The following is a 21,044-nucleotide window of genomic DNA, read 5'->3' as shown; positions in this document are numbered from 1 at the left end:
AGAAGTCCTGGCTAGTCAGGCAACTGTTAAGCCTGAGTGGGTGGCTCCTCAGCTAACAGAAGAAAGAGTGGAAGAAGGGTGTTTACTACAAGATGTGGTAACCCCCCACTCCAATACAGCAGACAGGCAACCTGAACCCAAAGAAGCCTGTAACTTAGCCCCTTCCCTTTTAGGTGAAGAGCTAAAGGTGTGGTTCTGGGCACTGACAGCTGTCAGTGGCCTCTGCTGGGTGTTAGCCTTTGTGGCTGCACTATCCTTGGCATGGTGGTCAGACCCCATGCCAAATAGCAAGTTAGGCCCCCTGACCCTGTTGGTCATGGTGGGGTTACTCCAGCTCTGGGTAACCTCTTTGGGTAAGCTAGGGATGACCCTGGCTAAGATAAGATTAGCAGAGGTGGATACCTCTAAACCCAAAATAAAAAGAATGGGTGGAGACATTGAAGAAGCAGACAAGAGGCAATTCAGACTAGGTCCTATCACTGTGGAAGTGGGTCAGTTCCCCAAAGGGAATGACCTGAACAGAAGGATGTAAGGCAGAGTAGGCCCTGCAACTAACCAGCCTATTTCTCCTACTCTTCCTCGCCTGACAGACTAGGAAGACTCTCCCAGCTTGGGCTGAGTCTCCTGGCCTGTGGGCTGGGGGGGGCTTGTGTAAAGAAATGGCTCCCTGTTGCAGTTACCCCCCACTTTTTGCCTGATACTGATGCTGACTTGACTGAGAAGTGTGCTGGGACCCTGCTAACCAGGCCCCAGCACCAGTGTTCCTTCACCTAAAATGTACCATTGTATCCACAATTGGCACACCCTGGCATTCAGATAAGTCCCTTGTAACTGGTACTTCTAGTACCAAGGGCCCTGATGCCAAGGAAGGTCTCTAAGGGCTGCAGCATGTCTTATGCCACCCTAGAGACCCCTCACTCAGCACAGACACACTGCTTACAAGCCTGTGTGTGCTAGTGAGAACAAAATGAGTAAGTCGACATGGCACTCCCCTCAGGGTGCCATGCCAGCCTCTCACTGCCTATGCAGTATAGGTAAGACACCCCTCTAGCAGGCCTTACAGCCCTAAGGCAGGGTGCACTATACCATAGGTGAGGGTACCAGTGCATGAGCACTGTGCCCCTACAGTGTCTAAACAAAACCTTAGACATTGTAAGTGCAGGGTAGCCATAAGAGTATATGGTCTGGGAGTCTGTTTTACACGAACTCCACAGCACCATAATGGCTACACTGAAAACTGGGAAGTTTGGTATCAAACTTCTCAGCACAATAAATGCACACTGATGCCAGTGTACATTTTAGTGTAAAATACACCACAGAGGGCACCTTAGAGGTGCCCCCTGAAAACTTAACCGACTGTCTGTGTAGGCTGACTAGTTCCAGCAGCCTGCCACACTAGAGACATGTTGCTGGCCCCATGGGGAGAGTGCCTTTGTCACTCTGAGGCCAGTAACAAAGCCTGCACTGGGTGGAGATGCTAACACCTCCCCCAGGCAGGAGCTGTAACACCTGGCGGTGAGCCTCAAAGGCTCACCCCTTTGTCACAGCCCAGCAGGGCACTCCAGCTTAGTGGAGTTGCCCGCCCCCTCCGGCCACGGCCCCCACTTTTGGCGGCAAGGCTGGAGGGAACAAAGAAAGCAACAAGGAGGAGTCACTGGCCAGTCAGGACAGCCCCTAAGGTGTCCTGAGCTGAGGTGACTCTAACTTTTAGAAATCCTCCATCTTGCAGATGGAGGATTCCCCCAATAGGGTTAGGATTGTGACCCCCTCCCCTTGGGAGGAGGCACAAAGAGGGTGTACCCACCCTCAGGGCTAGTAGCCATTGGCTACTAACCCCCCAGACCTAAACACGCCCTTAAATTTAGTATTTAAGGGCTACCCTGAACCCTAGAAAATCAGATTCCTGCAACTACAAGAAGAAGGACTGCCTAGCTGAAAACCCCTGCAGAGGAAGACCAGAAGACGACAACTGCCTTGGCTCCAGAAACTCACCGGCCTGTCTCCTGCCTTCCAAAGATCCTGCTCCAGCGACGCCTTCCAAAGGGACCAGCGACCTCGACATCCTCTGAGGACTGCCCCTGCTTCGAAAAGACAAGAAACTCCCGAGGACAGCGGACCTGCTCCAAGAAAGGCTGCAACTTTGTTTCCAGCAGCCTTGAAAGAACCCTGCAAGCTCCCCGCAAGAAGCGTGAGACTTGCAACACTGCACCCGGCGACCCCGACTCGGCTGGTGGAGATCCGACACCTCAGGAGGGACCCCAGGACTACTCTGATACTGTGAGTACCAAAACCTGTCCCCCCTGAGCCCCCACAGCGCCGCCTGCAGAGGGAATCCCGAGGCTTCCCCTGACCGCGACTCTTTAAACCTAAAGTCCCGACGCCTGGGAGAGACCCTGCACCCGCAGCCCCCAGGACCTGAAGGACCGGACTTTCACTGGAGAAGTGACCCCCAGGAGTCCCTCTCCCTTGTCCAAGTGGAGGTTTCCCCGAGGAATCCCCCCCTTGCCTGCCTGCAGCGCTGAAGAGATCCCGAGATCTCTCATAGACTAACATTGCGAACCCGACGCTTGTGTCTACACTGCACCCGGCCGCCCCCGCGCCGCTGAGGGTGAAATTTCTGTGTGGGCTTGTGTCCCCCCCGGTGCCCTACAAAACCCCCCTGGTCTGCCCTCCGAAGACGCGGGTACTTACCTGCAAGCAGACCGGAACCGGGGCACCCCCTTCTCTCCATTCTAGCCTATGTGTTTTGGGCACCACTTTGAACTCTGCACCTGACCGGCCCTGAGCTGCTGGTGTGGTGACTTTGGGGTTGCTCTGAACCCCCAACGGTGGGCTACCTTGGACCAAGAACTGAACCCTGTAAGTGTCTTACTTACCTGGTAAAACTAACAAATACTTACCTCCCCTAGGAACTGTGAAAATTGCACTAAGTGTCCACTTTTAAAACAGCTATTTGTGAATAACTTGAAAAGTATACATGCAATTTTGATGATTTGAAGTTCCTAAAGTACTTACCTGCAATACCTTTCAAATGAGATATTACATGTAGAATTTGAACCTGTGGTTCTTAAAATAAACTAAGAAAAGATATTTTTCTATATAAAAACCTATTGGCTGGATTTGTCTCTGAGTGTGTGTACCTCATTTATTGTCTATGTGTATGTACAACAAATGCTTAACACTACTCCTTGGATAAGCCTACTGCTCGACCACACTACCACAAAATAGAGCATTAGTATTATCTATTGTTACCACTATTTTACCTCTTAAGGGGAACCCTTGGACTCTGTGCATGCTATTCCTTACTTTGAAATAGCACATACAGAGCCAACTTCCTACAGCATGTTTTAACATACCTGGTAACATTGGCAAACACTGATATTGTTTGTGAGTTGAGGAAAGAGTGTTAAATAGGAAATCCTCTTCTCTTGGCTCAGAGTGCATTTGTGCGTTATGATAAGTGGGCTCTGGAAATGACCTGAATAGGCTTTTCTATCGTCAGGTGGAGACGGCCTTGTGGGATACAAATCAGGGTCATTGGATGGAATTGGGTCAGAATCATATATATCCCGTGGATCTATGTTGTAAATATTGTCACCCATATAATCCCTATGTGAAGAAACTGGGGAATGTGTGGATAATTGTGTGGGTGAAGGAGGTGGTGGAGAAGAGGGAAGATAAGGCGAATGTGGTGGAGAAAGCTGTTGTAGTCTTTGGTGTCTCCTTGTTTAAAAAATCTTCACTGGTGAAGCGTCGGCTCCAAGTCTTGTTGGAATGCTATTTCCTCTTTGTTATAGGCGGAGTAGAGGCAATACACTTCCCTATACCTTCTGGATTTGAATTCTCCTTTGATTTTGGTCAGTGACCGCAAGAATTGGTCTAATGTCTGTTTCATCTGTTTCCTGTTCTGAAGATGAAACCTGTTTACTTCCTATCAATGAATGCTCTGAAAACTTGGTAGCAGCATGCTTTATACGGGCCGAAAAAGTGATTTGTTTAGTAGGTGAATGTTTTTTCGACTCCGAAGAGGAGCTTTGATGTTTCAGCTTCGAAGAGGAACGTGGATGGTTTGGCTCCAAGGTGGTGTGTAGTAGTCTCTGTTCCGAAGTGGAAGCCTCCATTTTTCGACTCAAAGCCGAAACAGGCGTGGCAGTCTGTTTATCGGAGTGAGTCTTAGCCTTTTTCGGCACCAAATGTGACCGTCGGCCAATGCTATGTTGTTTTCGGGTCGAACCATGGCCAGCAAGCGGGGATCGACCCAAGGCCTTCTATGATTTTTTAAAATTCGTTTACGATGGGAAGGGACTGGTGTACTGAAGTACTGGTCGGAATCGGTGTCTCGGATGGAGACTGCAGTCTGTGCCTGTTTCTCACCAAAGATGTCGGGCGTTGGTTCTGTGGACTCCAACGCCATTTCTAACCATCTTACTCTTCGATCCGGTAAGGTTCTCTGGGATATGAAGGTTCGACACGCCTCGCAGGTCTCTTTGTGGTCCGGAGAGAGGCAGGAGTTACACATCGAATGCTGGTTGATGTAGGGGAACTTGGCGTGGCACCGAGGACATAATCTAAATGGAGTCCGTTCCATGAGCCTATGACGCAGTAGGCCCCAGAAGTGCACGGGTGTCCAAAAGGGGGCATTCAATCGATCCCGACACTACAATTGTATCAAGTGTAGTCGGAAACATGTTTGAAAACAATACAGATGTTGAAGAAAAAGATAGAGAAGTACCAAACCGAAATCTACCGGAGCGAGAGGGAACACATCCAAACCTGACGGTGGGATGAAAACAATCTAAGAAAGAACTCTATGCCCATGTGTGCTGTCACCGAGAGGAGGGGTCACTCGATCTCGTGACACGAAAAAGCTTTGAAGAATGAAATTTAGAAAAGTTCCAACCTTCATAATAAAATAAAAATGTTGCTTTTTTTATAACTGTTAATGAAATAAAAATGTTTAATCATCTTTGTATTTGATGAATGTTTGTTTCTGTATTTGTTGTTTATTGTGTTGCAGTTCAAATCATCGATGATGGTTAGACTGGGGTCCCTGGCTTACAGTAATGACTTTGTGGTGCTGCCCGGATTCCAATATTGATTGAGTGGGATGGGGGGGTAGGGGATCCCAGTTTCCAGTAATGATTAAGTGGGGGTCCACAAAAGTCAAAATGTTAAGATCCACTGAACTTGGGGCATTTAGAGAAACTCATAATTAAAATCTTAAGTGCAGTGGGAGTTCAATGAGGATCAGATCATGCTCTGCGGATGGGAATGTGTAGAGGATGTCTCAGAAATTTGTTTTGAGGCAGTTTTCAGAGTTTTCACTGCAAGACAAGGAGAAGGAAGTCATTTAACATTTGTCTCTGATGTAATAAAAGGATAAACTGCATGGTGTGTCTACTTATACAAATTATGTCCCATTCTCTACCACTGGATATAGTGTCTCCTAGGTTAGGGATCAGAAACTTCTTCAGTAGCTATTCAGTAGAACAATACATTCCTTATACTGTGCATGGCTGCATACACAGCCATGTTCCCTTCCTTCTTTCGGCTGTAATACGTTGAAACCTGTTGCTCCTGTATTCAGCAGCCGAACACACAGGGTTCAGTCTGTGTTTTTTTCCTTTCTTGGGCTGTTTGCTTCTTCCTGCAAGTGACGTTTCCTTCTCTGAGCTCACCTGAAATGCTTACTAATGATACATAATTTCATGTGAGAAGTAGTGTTCTATTTAGGCAAATCAGCACAGAAACTCTACCCAACTCTTTATGAGTACAGTCTTTGAGTAATGCTAGCAACAAATGCTACCATTGCCAAATGAAGATATAAAGGTACTCCAACTGGTTACAAGTTGGTTAATTGAGACCTTGCAGTTAGATATGGGCAGCTTGTACTAAGACAAAAACAGCAGCGCTAGCTATCTTGGGTAACAGGCCTTGCTCTGCATGTATAAAGAAGCAAGTGGCATTGTCTCTGTTTTTTCACAGCATAATTGCATAGTTGTGTTGTATTTGCAAGGCTAGAAGCCGAAGGAGGTTGAACAAGAGGGGGTTACTTGCTTGTTACTACTACGACTTCACTCTGCTGCCTATTAGCAGTTTAAAGCCTGTTGAGCGGATGAATCTCTTTAAAGGTTGCAAAAATCCCTTGGCGGAGTTAAAGGAGAGCTGTGATTACTTTCCTGTAACAGGTGTGGTTGTAGTTTTTCATGGTGTGTACTCTCCTGTCATTTGGTGCAAAATCCGTAATAGTGCGTCTTATGTTTCTTGAGAAGAGCATTAGTTTTGGTTTCATGTGGTTTTCGAATGACTTACAATCACATTTCCTGAAACCCACAATGGCCAGGACACCAACACAGAGTTAGATTACATTGTTCTCTGACGCAAGTGTTCTTGAAAAACCCATACACAACCCTTCTTTTTGCCAGTTTGATAGAGAAGAGTATGCCAGTGTTGTGCTTGCTCAGAAGAAAATAAATGATGGTTATACAAACAACTGAACCATAAACCACTATTCCTTTTATTGGCTCACAGGAACCCCATGTTGGGCATGAATTAGGCTTCTAAGTACCAGGAACCTCCCACATTGTAGCCACATGGACATTACAGCACTGGGGATATGTAGCAATCCTAACTGTCTTATCTGTCTGTTTTTTTCAATAGGGTCTCAAACTGTGGGAACGTCCTCTACAGTCAGCGAAGAGCTTGCAGACGAGAGACCCTCAACAGCGAATGAGAATGGTGAAGTTACAAATATCAGGACCAGCTCCCCGATTGAGCTACACAACTCTGACGACATCCAAACTGAAAAAAGACTCTCAGACGCTGAGCACACACAGCCTGCTATTTGCAACAATGTTGTGGACGTTCCTCAAAAGCCGCCAGAGCCACGACCTCCTCTGCCCAGCCAGAAGAGTGGTCTCGCCCTTGCTGACAGCAGCAGTAGTGAGGCAAAGGGTCCAGGCGTTCAAGGCTGGGAAAAAGGGGCCAATAGTACAGTGATTTTTCCAGCCCCTATAGTAGCACGAGAGCTGCACAGTTCACCCTTAGTCAGTCACACAAGCTTGGACCTCAGTCGTTCCTCTCTTTGCACTGGTCCACTGGTTCAACCGGTGAGTGGAGTGATGGGAGTAAGGTCTTTTGACGGCATCAGCTACTCGGGTGAAATTCCAGGCAGTATTAGTTATTTGTGTGGAGCCCAGAGTAATGCTGGCTCCCTACACAAACCATCGGACAACTCACATGAACTTTCTCCTTCCTTGGCAGTTCCAGTTCACCCTAGCTGTCTTGGCACTGTACCAGCCCCTTCTGCCATCTTTGGAACAGTGCCAGTCACTTATGCCACCCTTAGTGGCATACCTGTCCCTTCTGGTGTCCTCAGTGCTGTGCTGGTACCTTCTGCCATCCTTGGTACAGTACCAGTTCCTTCGGCCAGCCTCAGTACAGTGTCTGCCCCGCCTGCCGTCCTCGTTCAGGGTCAAGTCCCCTCTGCTTCCCTTAACACAGCGCCAATCCCTACTACTGCCCTCAGCACTGTACCTGTATTTTCCATTACATCTGCTCATCCTTCTGGGACGGTCCATTCATCCTCTGTTCCCTCTGGGCCACTTCCACTTGTCACCATGCCAGTACCTTCTGCTACTCTCAGTACTGTAACAGTACCTTCTGCTGCTCTCAGCACCACATTGGTCCCAGCTAACACACACTGCACTATGCCAGTACTTGCAACTGGCCTCAGCAGCACAGCAGTCCTGCGTGCTGAGTCCCTCTCTTCTACCACCCTCAGAACCACAAAGGGTTCTTCTGCCACCCTCAGCACTGCCACCCTTGGTGATACAGCATCTGTCTCGGCTGCCAGTGGCACCACGTCAACTCCTGCTGCTCTTACAAAGCCAGTCCCTTGCACTTCACTAGGTGCTTCATCTGTCAATTCTCTCACACTCCATAAACAGCGGGGGCTCTCTTTGGGACTCTCTAGCACCCAGGTCCCATGTGTAGGCTTTGGCAGCACATCACCATTATCCAAAGATGCAAGTGTGGCAACTGTGGATCGCAGCAGCACTCAAGTGCCTCATGTGGGGCTCAGCAGTAACCAGGCACCAACCATGGGTATCAGCACATCCTTTGGGCCATCTGTTGAGCTGAGCAGCACTCCAGTGTCATCTGCAGCCATTAGTAGCACCCCTGTGCCATCTGTGGACTCTAGCAGATCACATGTGTCTTCTGTGGCAGTCAGCAGCACCCAGGCACCATCTGTGACTGCAAGCACCAGTCATGTGCCACTTGCCAGCCTCAGCAGCACCCAGCTGGCATCTGTGGGAGTTGAGACTTCACCTGAAGGTATCCCCAACATCCAGGCTTCACCCCTGGGTCTCTCCAGCACTCAGCTGCCATCTGCAGGGCTTGGCAGCAGCCCAGCACTGCCTCTATTTCTAGGCAGCACCCAAATGCCATCTGTGGATGATGCTACTCAGGTGCCATCTGTCATCCTCAGCAGTACTCAGGTGCCATCTGTCGACCTTAGCAACACCCCTGTTTCCCCCGTAATTCTCAGTAGCACCCAGGTGCCATCGGTCGACCTTGGAAGTATTCAGGTTGATCTATGCAGTACCCAGGTAGCTCCTCCCAGCTCCTCCTCAATTGTCCCCATTGCCACCATCAGTAACTTGCAGGTTCCATCCCCTGGTCTCGGGCCCCAGGTTCTCTATGCTACCATAAGCAGCTCTCAGACAGCACCTGGTGGGGTTATTAATTTGAAGATACCTTCTGGCACCTTCATCAATTTCCAAGTGCCACCCGTTAGCCTCGGTGGTTCTTGGCAAGCCCCCAGCAACCTCTGCAGCCCACAAAAGACTCCCAGCAGCCCTAGTGCCATGCCAAAATCCTCTGCCTGCCACAGCACTACACAAGACTTAGCTGGCAGTCGTAACTGCACGCCGGACACTCAAATTAGTATTCCTAAACCTGTTCCAGACTGCCTTGATTCATCTGACCTGGATTCTAATACCTGTTTGGAGGCACCCTTGAGCAGAGCAGATTGTGAGATGAACCCATGGACAAGTTCGGATACCAGTCCTATCCGCAGTGAGCTGGTGTCTGAGGTCGATACTTCCAACTTGAATGAAGGAATGCAATTGCACCAAGACCATGACTTGAAGCCCAAAGAGAGTGGAGCTGAGCTTACAGTCTGTGCCAAGAACAGCAAAGTGAGCTCCACCGGGGAGAAGGTCGTGCTTTGGACCAGGTATGACCCTTCATTGGTTCATTGTGTATGAAAGTGTCTTGTGGGTGCCACTGGTTCTGAGGATGGGGCATCATAGAGAACCGTAACAGAAACAAATATCACAAGTAGGTCAGGTAGAGATTGAGAGAAACAAAAATCCACAGTTTACATCAAGAAAATGAATCACCCATTAGTCACCCCTAGAGAGAAAGCTTACATAGGTCATACTGGTTAATGATCCACCATAGCCCACCAAGACCTATCATAACCCCACGGAGAAAAGCCCATAGTAATCTGATGTGAGGAGCACCATACTAGAATCCAAAGAGAACTAACCAGAAAGCGAAACTGTGGAGCACGTTCAGTGACAGTAACAAGCCCCTGTGCAGAGAAAATACCTAGTTTTCATTTAGGAAGCGAACACCAGACATACTTGACAACACTCAAACATATCTCCCAGCAAGAGCTTACATCTATAACTCAACTCGACAAAGATGCAACACCATGATTTACCCCCTGGTAGAGAAACGTCACATGCAGCCCCACCACCACAGGAGCTCCCAGAGATAAACCACCAAAGTTACACCTTTGTAGGAAATACACAAAGAAAGACTAAGCAAAGGTCATCCACCAGGAGAAAACAATGTAGGAAACCATCATAAACAGTGATAAACCAGAGGTAACTTCCACTGCATGTAAAACCTATAGGTACGCTAAATAGATAGATATCGCACAGGACAACACGGCAAACAAACAGTGGAGGGACCATACCTAATCGCCAAAGGAAGTTCACCAGTGGGCATACTGCTGACAGAGGAGCACCATGGACTGCCCTCAATGAGGAAAACTTTGTGGTAATCGTAGCGGCAGAAATTACCATACAACTTTACAAGAGTGTTAGAATGCAGAATACTTGCTGTACGAATCTCTGTACTGAAACGTAAGTTAAACTCCAGAACAGCACTGCACACTCACCTCGCAATAGAGAAAAACCATAGGTTATGGCTGGGGTAAGAGATACCATGAGCTAACCACCGTAGATTACCCCAAGGGAGAGGTGGGCAGTGAGTGGAGTGTCCAGTTCTATACAGGAAAGCCCATATTTCCAGTAACTTTCTTAAAATATGGGTTCCAGAATCCTCAATAATTGGTTTCAAGATCACAGCAGTGAATGGAAAAGCCCCAAAACACTAACGAGCATTCAGAATTTGTAGATCTACTGTTAACAAAAAGTAAGTTAAAAAATGAGGCAACCCAATAACCCTTAGACCTGGGTAATTAACTATTACGAACACTATGGTCCAAACGGGGAGTGTATGCCTTCACTTCCACAGCAGAAATAAACAGTATAAAATTAAACAGTAAAAAAAAATAAGGAACCACATATATTCAGTCCGGTATCCTTAGGATTGTTCAATATCACATCTATTTATTGAATCATCCATTTTAATTTCCAAATTTACTTCATGGATTCATTATCATTGTTAGTAAGTCATAGGTGCTCCTAATCAAAAAAGTGAAGATGAGTATTGTGATACACAAGGAAAGTGCCGGTGTTATGTACAATATATACAAAAATATACAAAAAATATACAAAAAGTGTGGTTAAAAATTGACCGTGAACTTCCAGTAGGCTCCTTCAATCCAGGAGTCCTGAAGTCACTGAATTATGAAACATCAAGCCACACATAATTTATGTCTATGTTTCGACCCTGGGAACAGATATCAATCAGCAGTGGGTCATCATCAAGACTGGGAATGTCTTTATAATGATAGCATCTATCCTATCCGATGTATCTAGTTAACTTACTGCAGTTATCTCGCAAGTGACAATAACCAAAACCATTGGTCGTCATCGATCATTAATGGCATCAACCCACATGTCGTATTGTGGTAATCTTATTGGAAAAGGAATCGCCGTATCGTTGGAGTCTGTAGCATATATGGATGACTCCACATGAACCGCCACACTTTCTTTTACAAGCCGTTCTGGCAGGGGTAATGGTGCGCCTGCGTTAATTCTTTCAGGCCGTAGCGGACGCGACGAATCAGCAACCAATGTTTCATAATTCAGTTTATTTTTGCCGTGGAAGTGAAGGCATACACTTCCCCATGTTTGGACCATAGTGTTCGTAATAGATAACAAAAAGTAAGCTGATGACCGGGTCTTTATGTGTAAAACGTGCATTGTGAAATGGCATCCATGCTCAGAACTGGCTTTAAGGCGATGCAACCAATGCAACCTCACCTGGCGGTAACCTCGGGGTGCTGTGTTTAAAAATAACTTGAGGGTTTACAAGCCCCTGCTTCAGAGTTCCTTGTATATACATGCCAGAAAGGGGCTATGGAGCGATGAGGGGCACTGTTGGAGGGTGGTAGTCAGGGAATTCATGGAGGAGGTCGGAAGTGGGAGGGGGGCCACAGCAAAGACCACCAGCACTAAAGGCGGCTGTAACATTCCTCAATAAACAAAAATGTTACTATGCATCAAAGAAAGCTAGCACTTTACTAGATGTAGTTCACTGCCCAATTTGTTTATACGCTTGAAAGTCAGAAACAAGTGCTGCATCACGGGAGGGGTTAATTCTCAGGTCCTCTGCAGCCATCACTGCTGTGTAGGCACAAACCCTCTCAGCAGGTTTCTTCCTCATCTTGCCAACTACGCCAGTGTAACATTCCTCAGTAAACACCTTGCAACGTAGGTCGTTCATGTACAAAGGTTCCTTAATTGATAGAGGAAGATCCTATCCAACCGTCTCCCAGCTTCTCTCAGATCAACTGTCAACCTCCCCCCATGACCTCATCACATTCATTATGACATCCATATAGTTCCATCCATAATACCAAGTACATAGCTACCCAGCTACCACATGACCCCTGTCACTGATGATTTAAGATTGACTGTTAAATCACTCTTCTGTTTGGAGTTACAGTGATTTATACCTCAGATGAGGCACTAAAACACTTTCATATATGGAAAAGAGGCTATTCTGTGGTGTCATGGAGATATAATTTTGTGTGTGTGTGTCATGTGGGCTCTGTGGATAGTAGATGATGTTGTACTTGAGGATCTAAGGCTTCTCACAATTTTGAGTTTGTGTGAATCTGAAATTAAAATGAGCATGTGATAGGGGGATTAAGCATTACGTGCTAATGTGTGAATGGATCAGAAGAGTGAGAGTGAATTGTTGCCTACGTCAAAGTATTTGTTAGCGACTTTTCAGACAAGGTCTCCAGAGGAGTGTACTTTTGCCTAGTCATAGGAGTTGCAGAAAGTGTGAGACTAGATGCAGCCATGCATGCATAGCAGCTGTGCATAAGTTCGATACCAAACGAGATTAAGTGTACTATATAGCCTTATAGCCCGCTGTAGCAGGCTACACCAGCCATTAAAGGACCGCTCCAGCGTTAAAGGCCCAATCCAAAGGAAGCTGGTGAAGCCAAACTACAGAGGGCTAGAAGACAATTAGAACATTCCGCCACTAGAAGGGCTGAACGTTTTAATAAATGAAGCCAAGGCCTTGTGGAGCCCAAAGGGATTGAAATCCCCTTGGGCTTTGTAAGGCTTTTGATCACAGAAATAGCTGTGAACTAAAACATTGGTGTAGGAAGTTGGCTCTGTATGTGCTATTTCAAAGTAAGGAATAGCATGCACAGAGTCCAAGGGTTCCCCTTAGAGGTAAAATAGTGGTAAAAATAGATAATACTAATGCTCTATTTTGTGGTAGTGTGGTCGAGCAGTAGGCTTATCCAAGGAGTAGTGTTAAGCATTTGTTGTACATACACATAGACAATAAATGAGGTACACACACTCAGAGACAAATCCAGCCAATAGGTTTTTGTATAGAAAAATATCTTTTCTTAGTTTATTTTAAGAACCACAGGTTCAAATTTAACATGTAATATCTTGTTTGAAAGGTATTGCAGGTAAGTACATTAGGAACTTTAAATCATAAAAATTGCATGTATACTTTTCAAGTTATTGACAAATAGCTGTTTTAAAAGTGGACACTTAGTGCAATTTTCACAGTTCCTAGGGGAGGTAAGTATTTGTTAGTTTTACCAGGTAAGTAAGACACTTACAGGGTTCAGTTCTTGGTCCAAGGTAGCCCACCGTTGGGGGTTCAGAGCAACCCCAAAGTCACCACACCAGCAGCTCAGGGCCGGTCAGGTGCAGAGTTCAAAGTGGTGCCCAAAACACATAGGCTAGAATGGAGAGAAGGGGGTGCCCCGGTTCCGGTCTGCTTGCAGGTAAGTACCCGCGTCTTCGGAGGGCAGACCAGGGGGGTTTTGTAGGGCACCGGGGGGGACACAAGCCCACACAGAAATTTCACCCTCAGCAGCACGGGGGCGGCCGGGTGCAGTGTAGAAACAAGCGTCGGGTTCGCAATGTTAGTCTATGAGAGATCTTGGGATCTCTTCAGCGCTGCAGGCAGGCAAGGGGGGGATTCCTCGGGGAAACCTCCACTTGGGCAAGGGAGAGGGACTCCTGGGGGTCACTTCTCCAGTGAAAGTCTGGTCCTTCAGGTCCTGGGGGCTGCGGGTGCCGGGTCTCTCCCAGGCGTCGGGACTTTGGATTCAAAGAGTCGCGGTCAGGGGAAGCCTCGGGATTCCCTCTGCAGGCGGCGCTGTGGGGGCTCAGGGGGGACAGGTTTTGGTACTCACAGTATCAGAGTAGTCCTGGGGTCCCTCCTGAGGTGTTGGATCTCCACCAGCCGAGTCGGGGTCGCCGGGTGCAGTGGTGCAAGTCTCACGCTTCTTGCGGGGAGCTTGCAGGGTTCTTTCAAAGCTGCTGGAAACAAAGTTGCAGCCTTTCTTGGAGCAGGTCCGCTGTCCTCAGGAGTTGCTTGTCTTTTCGAAGCAGGGGCAGTCCTCAGAGGATGTCGAGGTCGCTGGTCCCTTTGGAAGGCGTCGCTGGAGCAGGATCTTTGGAAGGCAGGAGACAGGCCGGTGAGTTTCTGGAGCCAAGGCAGTTGTCGTCTTCTGGTCTTCCTCTGCAGGGGTTTTCAGCTAGGCAGTCCTTCTTCTTGTAGTTGCAGAAATCTAATTTTCTAGGGTTCAGGGTAGCCCTTAAATACTAAATTTAAGGGCGTGTTTAGGTCTGAGGGGTTAGTAGCCAATGGCTACTAGCCCTGAGGGTGGGTACACCCTCTTTGTGCCTCCTCCCAAGGGGAGGGGGTCACAATCCTAACCCTATTGGGGGAATCCTCCATCTGCAAGATGGAGGATTTCTAAAAGTCAGAGTCACCTCAGCTCAGGACACCTTAGGGGCTGTCCTGACTGGCCAGTGACTCCTCCTTGTTGCTTTCTTTGTTCCCTCCAGCCTTGCCGCCAAAAGTGGGGGCCGTGGCCGGAGGGGGCGGGCAACTCCACTAAGCTGGAGTGCCCTGCTGGGCTGTGACAAAGGGGTGAGCCTTTGAGGCTCACCGCCAGGTGTTACAGCTCCTGCCTGGGGGAGGTGTTAGCATCTCCACCCAGTGCAGGCTTTGTTACTGGCCTCAGAGTGACAAAGGCACTCTCCCCATGGGGCCAGCAACATGTCTCTAGTGTGGCAGGCTGCTGGAACTAGTCAGCCTACACAGACAGTCGGTTAAGTTTCAGGGGGCACCTCTAAGGTGTCCTCTGGGGTGTATTTTGCAATAAAATGTACACTGGCATCAGTGTGCATTTATTGTGCTGAGAAGTTTGATACCAAACTTCCCAGTTTTCAGTGTAGCCATTATGGTGCTGTGGAGTTCGTGTTTGACAGACTCCCAGACCATATACTCTTATGGCTACCTTGCACTTACAATGTCTAAGGTTTTGTTTAGACACTGTAGGGGTACCATGCTCATGCACTGGTACCCTCACCTATGGTATAGTGCACCCTGCCTTAGGGCTGTAAGGCCTGCTAGAGGGGTGTCTTACCTATTCCTCATAGGCAGTGAGAGGCTGGCATGGCACCCTGAGGGGAGTGCCATGTCGACTTACTCGTTTTGTCCTCACTAGCACACACAAACTGGCAAGCAGTGTGTCTGTGCTGAGTGAGAGGTCTCCAGGGTGGCATAAGACATGCTGCAGCCCTTAGAGACCTTCCTTGGCATCAGGGCCCTTGGTACTAGAAGTACCAGTTACAAGGGACTTATCTGGATGCCAGGGTCTGCCAATTGTGGATACAAAAGTACAGGTTAGGGAAAGAACACTGGTGCTGGGGCCTGGTTAGCAGGCCTCAGCACACTTTCAATTGTAAACATAGCATCAGCAAAGGCAAAAAGTCAGGGGGCAACCATGCCAAGGAGGCATTTCCTTACAATTGGAATGTTGGATTTCTGGGCGTCTACTGGCCATTAGATGCCCGGAGCGACCCCATTGTTTTCAATGGAGCTCCCAACATTCCACTGTTCAAATATGACTCCTGACTGTACATACTAACCTTTCTTTTTCTAAGGAGATATGCACCATAAATGTCTCTAGAGAAAGCGAACCTCCATTGAACCTCTATACAAAAGAGGACCAGCTTGGGATCCTTTAGGTGAGAACCTAAACATCACACACAATTATCATAAGATCCCACAGTTGTAGAACCGAAAGTGAGACGACCACGATAAATCACCCCAAGGAAGACGAAAACCATGAACACCTTTATTTTGAGAACTATAGGAACCACCAGTCATAGAATTACCAGTGGGGTCTCCGAAGAAACAAAAAACATGATAGTTCCTATGAGAGACCTACAATCGCAATCTCCCCGAACAGAATGACCGTAGAACCTCCAGGAGGAGAATGCTGCCAGTGAAATCGATAGAGTGGGAAGCTGAACGAGAATGTCTGGAACGAAAACAGTTAATCAAACTCCATGGGATAGAATCATTGCAGGAATTCCCTGGGGGGACTTAAAGCTGGAATCTCTAGAGATAGTGAAACATCCCAAGCAAGTCTGCAGACAGAATTGGATCTTCCATATAGAGAAACTCACCAGACACCCCCTTACAGTGTGACGTCCAAGGGAGAGAATCTCCATATAACTTCCCATGAAAATCTGCTTAATAGGAATCCACAGGGACACACCCTGCATAGGAAACACCTTCTTGCAAGAGAAAATAATTGGAACCTACAGATCTAGAGACCCACGGGATCAATAGAATCTGATAGTCAGAAGAAGCTAAATGTACCAGGGCATTAAGTTCAAATCTGTATGAAAAGGTTGCCCAATCAGGGTTTATCGTTAGAAACCGGTGCCAGTTTCCAAATGGTCAGCCAAGAGAAAAGGGATAGAAAAATGTTTGGTCTTATGGTGTTCCAATGCTGCTGGAACATTAATGATTGCTTTTATGTTGTGTCCTATCCAGGGAAGCTGACAGAGTCATTCTCACCACGTGCCAGGAGCAGGGAGCCCATCAGGAAACGTTCAGTGCCATCTCTCGACAGCTGGGATACAAAACTCCCATTGAGGTACAAGACCATTGCGGTACAAGACAGGGGCTAACCTAAACAGAGGAGTAGGGTTGCTGAAAACTCATGACTAGAGGAAAACGTATTAAATCACAGGGGACGTTGCTAGGAACATTACAACATTGGAAGATGGGGGAATCATCAAAACTAGGTGGAAGTAGAAAAGTTGGGCTCCGTAGGTGAAAAGAAGGGCCGGGGCATAAAGCAGACTTAAAGATTCGACAAACTCCCAGGAGCAGTATTGCGGGAAGACGAGAATACACATTGTAAAGTCGGGAGACACAACACACACAACGGTAAAAGTTGATGTGTAGGAAATGATAGAAGAGAATTGAATAGTGGTAATGTGGGATTTGTTTCAAACTAGACTGTTGGTTCTTCAACTAGAAATCTTCAGCACAAAGGAAAGTGCCATAGAAGGGAATGGAAAAGGGATCAAAGTTGATAGGCAATTGAGGGGGGGGATTAGCAAAGGGCTTTTTTCAAGTTCCATGACTGACATCTTTGTTTCTGTTCCATCCTCCAGATTTCCCGCCGATTTAGGGAGTTGATGAGACTATTTCATACTTCGTGTGAAGTCAGCTCGGAGGAGGAAGAAGATGCAACAAGCACTAGCAATACGGATCAGTTATCAGACCGTGACCTGGCGCTGTCTGAGGAGGAACAAGATGAATGATGGGTGCACAGGTGATTTGAATCCATCGATGGCATGGGTAGAGCAATGGATAAAGGAGAAACTGAACGCCCAATGGCACGCCATTGGAAGGTGGCCACCATCTTTGGCAGGGAAGAGGCCCTTGTGTAAGTGCGAAGAGGAACCCCACTTGTAGCCTGGGCCATCTGTCGCCACCAAACGGGTGCAGCAGAGACAGCTGGCCATTGGCTGGGTTCAGTGTGAATGAGGAGCGGGGACAAATTGCTGCTGAACAGAAGAAACATTGTGCTTAATAGCCCATCTGCAAGGCATGCACCATAAACATCCTGTTGACGGACCGAGTAACTTGTTTCTGTGAAGAGAGATTCCTTGGTCATGGCCTGCAGACTTCTCAGGCACGTGAGCCACTGGCTTTCCAAGGTCACTTCATTGACACCTACTTAAACAACATATCACAGAATGGATGCTTATCCCCACAGTAATTTCCATGTTCTTACAACTCATAGGACATCTGATTGTAGTACCGAAGACATGGAGGGCGCTTAGCAGCACCAAGTAAATATGTAAATAGTGCATCCGCACAGAACTGTTGGAAGCAGAGAAGGAGCTATTGACTTTGTAATATTTGTAAATGTTTAAAGGAGTTGTGTTTCCTTACAAAGGAAAAGAGCACAGTTAGCTTTGTACTTTTGTCCTATTAAAAAACAAAAATGTGCAAATTGGTTTTCAGAGCTGCGCTAATCAGCACATGGACCTAATTCTCTTATCAGCATTTCTGTAAAAGGAGAGCCTGCAGTCTACCTGGAGATCCCAGTACTTAGTTTGCAAAGGTACTGACGACCTTTATTGCGTTGCCCTGGAGTTACAGCCTTTGATGTAGTCCTGTGACCGTCCTACAGTCTTTCTTATTGCAGATCGATGCAGAGCATAAGGTAGTGCTCCCTTCCTTATTCCACATGAGAGCCAAAGGAAGCATTGTCAGTGGTGTGCAGAGGAGGAGGGCAGAGAGGAAGGAGTGACCAACAAGGGCAGGTCAGTTGGAGCAAGTACATGACTGTAGGTAAATAACCAGAAAGTTCTTGATTATTAGACCCAGACATGAATACAATGAGAGGAGTCCAAGTGTTGTTTGTCAAACGGTAAGGCTATGTAGGGCTCACTAAGGCGTACCTCTCTTTCCAGCTTAATTGGATAGTCTTCCTTTGTGGGAAAAGACTGAAGGATGTATATGACTTTGGCATCCAAGGGGAATGTGCTGCTTATACACCATAGGTCCTTGCATGGTTACATACTTCCTTTCAGCTGGCCTGCTTTCTGAAGCTTGAGCAAGAGAGAGGATATGTTACCTGCAGATGATGAACAGGCCTGAGTTTGTGGATTGTTTTTTCCAGTTCCTCTTTATAGCTAGGAGTTTTTCCGCTCTTCCCTGAGCTTTTACTTATGCCAGTGATGACTTAGGTCAATGAACGTGGCCCTGCTGTTCCCAGTTATCTGAGCTTGGTTCTAACTAGTTATGCATTTGATTATGTAAACTTTTTTGACTCACAAAGGTTAAGATCCCTTGATACAGTCTGCTTATTTAAGCAGTATTCGGAGTGTGAAGTGCATTTCTGGGTGTGTAATCAGCTCAAAAACCATTAATAAGAACAGGTTGCTCTTTTGTAGCATTGGGCAAATTTGCAGCTAGGGACTGTTGTAGATGCACATGCTGGCTGCACCGTAAAAACATGCAGTTCTAAATAAACATTTTAATTTGGGTATCAACGGCAGGGTGAGTCCATGGGCTCCCGAATACATTGACCGTATACCCAGTGTGCCACTGTGTGACCACCACTATCAGGTTTTTCTTTGGTCATGTGGCTATTTTCAGCATTCAGAAAGGTTCAGCATTTTGAGTGTAGAAGTTTTGATTGATAATGTTAAGTTTGTTTATAAGGGATGTCTTTGCTTTTAGTCATAGAAACAACATTGTCTAGGTTTTGCAGTTGGTAAAGACTTAGGTATCAACTGGTGCAATTACTGTCGTCCAGCTGAACCACATTACAGCTGTGTGATAGGCATGTGTAGTTTTCAGCTGAAAACATAGAAAGAACAATCAGAGAAAAGGCGGGCTCATCACACCATGACATTAACACATGATTTACCAGCAAAATCCTCACTGATCGAGCACTGTGTTGAGGAGACTGGTTTCAACCCGGACAATAAGGGCTGACATGTTAGAGTCACTGTGGTGACCGAAGTAGGCTTTGAACACAAAGATGAGACGCAAAGTGTCAGTCCACGTTCTTTGGTGTCTTTTGTTCCAGAGAGCCTCAAAGCCCACAGAACCCTAACCAAAGAAATCTGATGTTGAGATTTCGATCTGAAGACACATCAACAGCACTTTGGCCTCTATAAATGGGAAGGTTACTAAGTGTGTAACACTAAAACTGAAGTGCATCCTGGGTTAAAAAAATAAAAACATCTTATTTAAATATAAAAAGTCTGATGTGTCTTCCAAAATGAACAATCCTGTTAAAAAAAAAAGTATATATCTTACAAAATTGGAAAAAATGTGAATTGGTCTAGGTCCAGAAAACTACCAAGACTTTCAAAATCGAAAAAGATACACATTTATTTGGAAGTCAAAAAAAGCAAAATGCTAGACGATAAGAAAGAAAGCTTTAAGAGACAATTAAGCCTTAAGAGGATTCGAAAAAGAAGACACAACATACCAATTGATGGCATTGAAGCGGTGCTTAATTTGTAAATAACAAGGTTCCGGTGCTCAAAGCCCTTCTCTTAAACACGTGGCTGCTGCAATTAAATTTGCAATCACGGAATACTGAGGCAGCGTAATCCCGAGGCCATCTCGGGCCTCTTTAATCCATGTGAAAACACTCCCTAACCCTTCATCTCACACTTGCAGCTTTCTGCTTTCTCTCATTGCAACACTTTTTCGATTTTCTCTTCCTCCTTCTATCCCAAACATGCCTTTTGCTCGCTGCAACTGCTTGAGGCAGAAGACTAAGCACCGGCCCTCAAAAACAAGTGCCGGTGCTCAGCACCGGAAACAACAAGCACAAATTAAGCACTGCACTGAAGAAAGTCAGGGATGCTTCCTCATCACTGCAGTTTCAGTTGCATATGTCACGAGTGGAAGGATATTGATTTAGAGTATCTCCAGGATCATCTTAGAGAGGAGCATGTGTGTAGGAAACTTTCTATGTAGTGCACCAATGTATAGGAGCACTATGCAGATAGTCCAGGTGAGCCTTATTGGTTTACAGGGTTACAAATGACCATCCCAAAAGCTCTTTTGTGGTAGTGTGGGCGTGCAGTTAGGCTTATCATAGGGTAGTGCTTAGCATTAGTTATACTCACAGAGACAATAAATGAGAGACACTCAAGACTAATTATTAGAAAAATAGTTACTTTTTTATATTATGTTTCAACATTAGAATACTTTCACCCAAATAAATACTGATAACAGTTTTAAAGAAAACAAGCAAAATACTCGGTGTTTCTAAGGCAGTAATACAATCCTAGAAAGAAAAACACATTGTAAGGAAATGCCTCCTTGGCATGGTTGCCCCCTGACTTTTTGCCTTTGCTGATGCTATGTTTACAATTGAAAGTGTGCTGAGGCCTGCTAACCAGGCCCCAGCACCAGTGTTCTTTCCCTAACCTGTACTTTTGTATCCACAATTGGCAGACCCTGGCATCCAGATAAGTCCCTTGTAACTGGTACTTCTAGTA

General features: G+C 46.5%; 1 protein-coding gene across 4 annotated transcripts in view; it reads left to right on the top strand.

Annotated features, from left to right (window-relative positions):
- Positions 1-19,788, top strand: part of GON4L (gon-4 like) — a 393,663-nt gene extending 373,875 nt beyond the window's left edge. For all 4 annotated transcript variants that reach the window (XM_069218468.1, XM_069218469.1, XM_069218466.1 and 1 more), the window contains 3 exons: positions 6,661-9,241; positions 16,549-16,651; positions 17,178-19,788. In XM_069218468.1, coding sequence (XP_069074569.1) covers positions 6,661-9,241; positions 16,549-16,651; positions 17,178-17,327 — 2,834 coding nt within the window. In that variant the 3' untranslated portion in view covers positions 17,328-19,788. The remainder of the gene's footprint in view (positions 1-6,660; positions 9,242-16,548; positions 16,652-17,177) is intronic.
- Positions 19,789-21,044: the final 1,256 nt, after the last annotated feature.

The sequence above is a fragment of the Pleurodeles waltl genome, chromosome 12 (genome assembly GCF_031143425.1).
Source record: "Pleurodeles waltl isolate 20211129_DDA chromosome 12, aPleWal1.hap1.20221129, whole genome shotgun sequence".
Classification (NCBI taxonomy): Eukaryota; Metazoa; Chordata; class Amphibia; order Caudata; family Salamandridae; genus Pleurodeles; species Pleurodeles waltl.
This window is presented reverse-complemented; position numbering and strand designations above follow the sequence as displayed.